This window comes from Diachasma alloeum, unplaced genomic scaffold (assembly GCF_001412515.2).
Source record: "Diachasma alloeum isolate Michigan unplaced genomic scaffold, Dall2.0 Dall_scaffold_00179, whole genome shotgun sequence".
NCBI lineage: Eukaryota > Metazoa > Arthropoda > Insecta > Hymenoptera > Braconidae > Diachasma > Diachasma alloeum.
The window spans coordinates 3,003,666-3,011,459 of NW_021680345.1; the positions used below are offsets into that span (position 1 = coordinate 3,003,666).

Here is a 7,794-nt window from a genome sequence, read left to right on the forward strand (position 1 = left end):
ACAGCAAAGATAGTGTTGGACGAGTGTCAGTTCCTGTGTTGAGGCGTCAGAAAAATTTGCTGATACCCGAGGAATTTGCATGACCGGAAAAGGAAGAGCGGTGTGAGGTAATGCGTTGAAAAAAAGAGGGTTGGAGGCCGGAAAAGAAGCCAAGTTATTTCAAATGTAAGAATTATTTGAGAAATTTGGGTCGTCATCCGGTGGAATCTGCAATACTGCCAATCCGTCTTCCACCTGACCAAGAAAGAGCCACAGTAGGACGTCGTCGGGGCGTCGCGGCGCCAGTCTTGTGGTATTTCGTAGCTTGAGGTAGTTAACACTGTCCTCATTAAACCCACACGACATTGCAAATAAAACGCATACAGATAATGTTGCGTAGAGAAATAATTTTCTAAACGTGTGCCATTGCCCATTTGTTGTTATACACGTGATATTGAATTACTAATGGAGGCGATGTGCCAAAACTTACCTTGATGTCAAGATGTGCCACGTTGAAGGAGTGAAGGAACGCGATACCATCCAGGATCTGTCGGAGAAGTCTGACAACTTGATGCTCCTCTGGCACTTCGTCCCTGTCAAGCACCATCTGTAGTTCACCACCTGGAGCACTGTAACATTCATTGCATCATGTACTTACACCTATGCGAAAGCAAGGCGAAATTCTGATGAATCGACTGTTAATTGTTCCACAATTATCTGTCAAGTTACGTAAAAAGAATAAAATGCTTACAGTTCTAAAACCAGCACCATCTCAGTATTGGTCTCAAAAACTTGATGAAGCGAAACGAGTTGTGGGCAGTGTGCCGCGGCATCCAGTACCGCGACTTCATGAAGAGCTTCAGCTTTCAGCTCCTGTGCGCGTCGTCTCTTCCTCAGGAACTTGGCTGCCCACTGTCTACCACTTGATCTCTCTCTGCATCGTCTGACTGTAGCATACTTTCCTCTGTAAGATAAACAAGAAAATCTTCAAGTTAATACATCATCATTTCAAGAGTGGTAAACGAGCTATCATTACAAGCACATCGATCATATGAAGTTATCCTAAGTAGCGTAATAAAAGGACATGAGGGAGAACAGGATTAAAATTTTTGACGAGATAACAGAAATCACAAGGGAATGAAGTCTGATAGACGTAAATTCTTATCATCGGTGGGAATCTATCAGTGTGATAAGAGGGGTGGTACACAATAAAGTTGGTGTCAATCAGCGACGGATGGTATGAATCGTGAAGAGGGAGAAATATGGCACACATGATCGGAGAGAATAGGCCCTCGTGACACCGTCTAATCGTCCACTAAAACACGCGTTGAGAGGTCAATTAACTCCATCAACAAGTTTTAATACTTTATTTGTCCCACAGTTGATCGCTAAATCCTCTAGCCCGTGTACATCAATTTGATGAGAAATGATCTTCTTCATATTTTCTTACTGTGGCACCACAAAGGTCAATCGATACGCGATATTAACAGGGTCATCGCCGGCCACTAAAGCCAGATTAATATCGACGAGAGCTCGCGGGCATACCCAATATAACCGTGGCTCTTTATATAGCCTGTGGGCATCATCCAACGTTGATACACCTACTGCACTCTGGGATCAACGATGCGGATGGGAAGTTTACCGGGTGCACCTTCCAACGCTTTGAGAAATCGCGTCGTGGCCTGCTGCCTCGGATTTCACCACGGAAATGCAAACCTACGCTTATGACTATCCACCACTCTGCACGAGTTCGTGAATTCCGTGTTAGTAGTTTTATAAATTCTAATACTGAGCCGAGTAAATTCAATTTTTCCTTCAATTCTCAAATTTTTTTTTGGCGAATCGGAAGACCCATTGTCAGGTATGGAATATCGATCTGACAGTGAATACGTGAGATCCTTAGAAAGGAAGAGTCATAACGTGTTTCAGATTGCTCCGGATAATTGACTGTATTATCCTGAAAATTGTGAAAAAAGGAAAGGAAATTTGAACGTGGAAGAAAAATGCAAGTTACTTCTCTTCTTGACTTAGCGGCTACCGCTTAGGTGGGGTTCCTTGAAGCAGAGTGAAAAGATTCTGCCGACGTGGACAGTAGCATCAACACAAGTCTAGAAAACGTGACCGTCCATGAGAGGCTCTTTGCGAAGGACGAATGGTAGTAATGGATGTCGTAATTTTATGGAAGCCTTCACTTCTACCCTAGGAGTTAGTGATCATCAGTTTGCTGGTGTTCCTAGTATGTACAGTCATACTCCGAGGAAGCAATGAGTGAGGAAAAGATGAGGTAAAGGGGGAGGGGGGGAGGGAGGAGGGGAGACTATGAAAATTCCTTTGCTCCGGTTATCTTGCTTCCGCGCCAACATTCAAGCCTACAGTTGGTTAATGACATGTTTTCTCCTACCCTCCTTCGACATTGCCATACGGTACACACTGAGAAAAAAATGTATTCCTTCCAAGAAAATGTTATTGGTGATATCTTTTTCATACTCTTAGTAGAAGAAAATATCTCTTTTGGAATGTATTTCTCCAGGCCAGTCATTTCCAGGTGCTCCGAAATCAGTTCCAAGCGTGAGAATTATGGTGATCTATAAGAATATTCTTCTGCATATGACCTCGAAGAAACTCCAATAATAATTATTAACATTTGGAATTATTCCAATTTTCTTTACCTGAGAAAATCGCCAATTTGTAAAATCCGGAAGATATCGGAGAACATTTTGTCAAGGTCATATGTAGCATAATAATCAGATTGTTCAACATCACTGTAATTTTTGAGGATAGACTTGGACTCTCTGAAAATGACTGTCCTGGAAAAATTCGTTCTGAAAAAATATTATCTTCTGACGAGAATATCAATCCTTGGCAGGAATAATTTTTTCTCTCAGTGCAGTCGGTGTTCAAAGTGTTCAGGCGGTTTTTGGTAGATCGAATGAACAGTTTAACGTTCCGTGATTATTGTTTGTTATTCGAATGCTTTAGTCATCACGTCAAATGATGGCTTTGTCCTCTGAATGCTTCAGGTAGCTCAAGATAAGGTTGTTAGCCGTAAGAATCGATCAAGCATGAAGAGAAATACTAGGCAACTTCAAGACCTTTGAAAATAGAATGAAAGAAAAAAAACAACTGCAGAATCATCTTCTGAGAAGGTGTAGGCAAGTTGAAATTGTACTATTGGTGCACAGTGTGCGGCAAAACGGCATCGTAATTTTACGCACCAGGAGTCCCAACTTGGCTGTTGTTTCAGCAACAGTTGTCGGTCGATCTTCGGTTATACACTGTAAGCCACCAACTGATGAGATAAAGACAACAACGTTACAGCGTCAGCCTTTGTTCTTTCTACCTCACGGGTCATCCCGCAATGAGAAAAAGAGAATGGTGCATTCGTTTGACTTGAACAATCATTTCAAAGGGTAAAAATAACCTTTTTAAATTGATAAAAAAAAAATAATAATACCGGATCTTCGGGTCCTCTTGGTTCCACTCGTTGCAATGACCACGACCCACATCCTTCGAATGGGATGGTAATTTTGTAATGACGCACAACCAAATGAAAATAATCTAACGTGATGTATACCAACCGAGTATTACTTCTGACGAAAAATTTTCTCCGCTATAAACTGGAACAAGTTTTGTGGTTATACTTTCTCAACGGCATGAAGAATCATTTATTTTATATTCACTCGGACAACAATACTTGTACGATTGTATATTCTTAGGACAGGTAAATAAGCTAGGAATTCCTCGTGTGAATCCCATCATGAGGAAGCAAACTCGTGAGGTGGCAAGTGTTACCAACGATAGTGACCTCCTACAGTATCCAGTGACTCAGGAAGTATAAACATAACGAAAAAGGCGTCAATGCACTCCTGAGAATGTATAATTCAAAAAGTTCAAGAAGATGTGAGAGAATAAATGGTTTTGAGATGTTGAGGAATACATTTTTTATTTTCTACTCAACATATTCTGTGGTAGCTTCTAGAGTTACGATTAGATACAAAAGCAGCAGAGAGGGTGTACCACACTAGGCACTTTGTACATCATAAATACATCACAACATTCAAAAGAGCCCCAGTCTTCCGGGTATATCTCAACGGGCCGTCCTGATCGCTTGCTTTTATGATGCATATAATACAGTATAAGAATCTGCTGCTGTAGAAAGCCAACACTTTCACCTGACGCCTCTCCTGCGGGATGTATTCAAGAAAGGTGTATAACAGTACACCATGATGTATATTTTCATGGTATTTTATACATCATGTGATACTCCCTTTTTCTCATACAGGTGTAGGTCTACGATTACCAATGCCTTGCCTACACAATCTCAACACACCAATCTTTATCGTTCATCTTTCTGGGAACGTCTTTCACTTGCGTACCAAAGGCGGCGCACGAATGTCGTTCCAACAATAAACATCCATCGATCCTGTGATCTCTCAGATCTTCAAACGTAGAATGTAATAGAACAGAACAAGCAAAATCACTGATTTCAGGTCTAAATCTCGTGGTTATCACATGCGTTATTTCACGTGTGATTAATACACCTCACGTTGAGCTATTATTTTTCCAACAAGCTCGTATTTTCATGGGAATTCCACGATGCGAATCATTCTGGGTACCTCCTCAACCTTATTTTTTTCCTTCATCTCGTTCACTCCCCTCTCCCCGCCGACTGCCGGCAAAGATTAATTTAATTCACGATTCAAGCCGTCGAGATAGATTACGTGTGTGAGTTTAAATGAGACAAGCTGTGTCTCCAGTGGTGTTTTCCCACGAAGCGTGCTAAAGGGGAAGTTCTCAACTCTCGTACATCTCCTCTATTCCCCGAATGGACGTTGATATCTAACCTTGCACCACGTGCTAGAGCGTGGTTAACGTTGGAGGGAAGGACCCATGGTCAACCTTCCGGTTCGTCGAACAGCAAAGACCATTAAAACTAGCTCTTGTCCACTGGCCATTGGATCAATGACCCCATTGCTCTTTGCTACATGCCGACTAGGCACCAGGAAATTGTCTCTCGTGCTTAAACGCACTGGCGATCGTGCCTTGTAATTCTTTTCTTCTTTCTTTTAAGGTCAAACTTTAACATCCCGTAATGTTCGGTTAACGTTGACATTCACGAATTAACCGCGGAAACATCTACACCTTGGGTGGCTCTTTGTTCTCCGTGGCTTTAATGTCAGAAAAGAAGGTGCATCGAGGATGACCTGTTCTATCTGTTGGTCATCAACTTGACTTGTTTCACCGCACGCACCTTGCTCGAGTTAATGCGACAAGAGTAACTGTTCTGTCATTAGAAAACCGTCATTTTGAATCACCCATCAGTCTGTGTATACATGAGAATGAGGTTCGTTAAACCCGGAAAACCACGGGTGGACATGAGTTAATCAAATTGTTGAAATTATTTCCTCTGTGTATTGCTTCTTTTGTGAATTTTCAATTGCTATCTGGTGATTTAATGGCGTTCGAGGTTTGGTGTGGCCCGAATAAAAGGTGAACAGTGCAATTTCGCAAGAGTTTACGAATGAGAACTATCGCAAGGAATTTGGCGTTTCACAGAGATGTTGTGTAATGAATTTACATTAGGCACTGGAGGGCGTTTTAAAAGGATGAAGGAAGCCGAAAAAGGCGATGGGGAAAAGAGAAAAGCCTTCGCCATTGGGGTAGACAGATAAATGCACCGTCTACGTTAATTCTCTTAATTGCCAATGGAAGGCGCTCGCATAATTAATGACCGTGGACCGAAAGTGCATACTATGCTGGCCAGTTTGAATTTCCGCGTTGCATACACTGAGCTTAAAACCCCTCCTCCTTGTAATGAGATAATTAGAAGCCCGTTAGCGGTATGGACCAATCTACCGTGTGCACGAGAGTGACTATACCACAAAATGTGTTGGGTTGTAAAGCGTGGAAACAAATCTTAAGGGAATGACAAGCGGAAGAAATTCACTCGCGAGTGGTTAAGCTGGAAAAACTTTCGCAAAAACCACAGGGAGACGCGGGGAGTAATGAAGAAAAATTATTATTAATTTGTCGTTGAAGGTACAATAGGTGGGGTCCAAAATACAATGAAGTGTACAGAGAGAAATTTTGACGCAGAGAAAAAAAATCTGGATTCTTAGGAATTATGTCACAATGGCATTTGAATTTTCAATGTTGTGAGTTTGAATTCAATTTCAAATGAAAACGTTTACTAAATTTCTCATTCATCTTGAAAATTCAAGGAAATTGGGTTTTTCATATTAAAGAATCATTGATTTTTCAATGAAAGCTTGAATTTCCGAACTCATCGTGAAAATTGAACATCACAGACAATTAAATTTTCAATAGATTGACAATTCAGAGAAGTTATTTCCTGAATTTTCAAAATTTTCCAAGTTTTTCAGTGCCGTATGGACCTGAAAACCGAGAATTAATAATATTCAAGAAATTAACTGATTCGTCAATAAAGATTTCTACAAAAATTCCATCTAACTTTGTCGTTAAAAATTTCAAGCTTTTTCACTTGAAATTTCCAGAGTACTTTTCTAACAGTGCAAGCATTGACTTCTATCACTGACAATTGGTGACAGATTTTCGCGAATCTGTAATGTCACTTAAAATTGGTGACAAATCAGCTGAATTTCAAAATTCCTTCCCCGTTGAATTTCACAACCACAAATCCGTAATAATTGGAGATGGATCCCCGAAAATCCGTAACATATCTCTGAAAATCGAAACTTTTTTCTGCGAAATTTACCCCTAAATTCTTGGAAGACGAATACGCTGCACGGCGAATTTTTTTCCACGCAGCAATAATTGTACGTGCAAATGATGTGATAAAGTTTTCAAATTCACATAATGAAATTCTCAAACGGTTATTCCACCTCTGTACATCCGTATACACTGGCATTTATCGCGTTCCAGACACCATTCTCACGTATGTGCGCGTCCTTGAACTCTAATGCGTCTCCTCGCACTTATTTTTCCTTTGTTCGATGGTTCACTTTTGTCCTGGGGCATGCACTTATGGTTCTTGGAGTCCGCAGGCACGTACGACGGTTGTATCGGGCGACATTGTTGAAAGAATTGGCTTTGAACCACGCCCGCTTAGGGATCAAGGAGACATTCTTAAAGATGTTAATACCCCGTGGTGAAGAATTTGGAAAAGTTCAAGATGGGGGAAAGTGGGCATTTTTTATTTTTTTCGGAAGAACACCCACTTGAGATTTCTCCTTGAGACATTGACAAAGTATTCGAGGAATTCAATATTTTCCCATGGAGTATTGTAAACTCGAGAGAACGTATTCAAAATGAAGCAGCGAATTGGTAATTCCTTCACTGGCCTTCTCCAACTATCAATCAAAAAGCACTGAAAATCCTTCTGTTTTCCTTTGTTGATCACTGTAGCACAATTTGAGTTCATCAAACTCAACTGCATTACTATATTCACGCCAGTATGACGCAACTCATCTATCCGTGACCCAGTGTCGTCATGACGTGCAGTTGAATGATTGAGAATACACACAGAACGCGGATAAATAAAACAGTTAATGTTAAAAACGTCATGGCATTATGACGAGTGGACATTATGACACATACGGGCACTGGTGCAAGACGCACTCTTAACATCCTTCCGTGAGGTTATATGCCACTCTCCGCATGACACATATTGACTATGAAGACATGTAGAGCCTTTCTAATCGAGCCCGGCGAGTCAACGTTTATTTGAAAATGCATGATCCTGGGAGAGTTGTGGAGAACTGGGAAAACTTTGAGTTTGGTATGAGGAGAGTTCGTAAAATTGAGGTTAAATTGCGTGCACAGAGAGGGGGGGGG

At 41.1% G+C, this 7,794-nt stretch overlaps 1 protein-coding gene across 1 annotated transcript in view; it reads right to left on the bottom strand.

Annotated features, from left to right (window-relative positions):
* The window catches only part of LOC107040882 (serine/threonine-protein kinase 17B-like), a 96,017-nt gene that overhangs the window by 27,545 nt on the left and 60,678 nt on the right, over positions 1-7,794 (bottom strand). Inside the window, exons 2-3 of the mRNA XM_015261154.1 lie at positions 731-943; positions 470-608 (exon numbers count right to left, since the gene is read on the bottom strand). Coding sequence (XP_015116640.1) covers positions 470-608; positions 731-943 — 352 coding nt within the window. The remainder of the gene's footprint in view (positions 1-469; positions 609-730; positions 944-7,794) is intronic.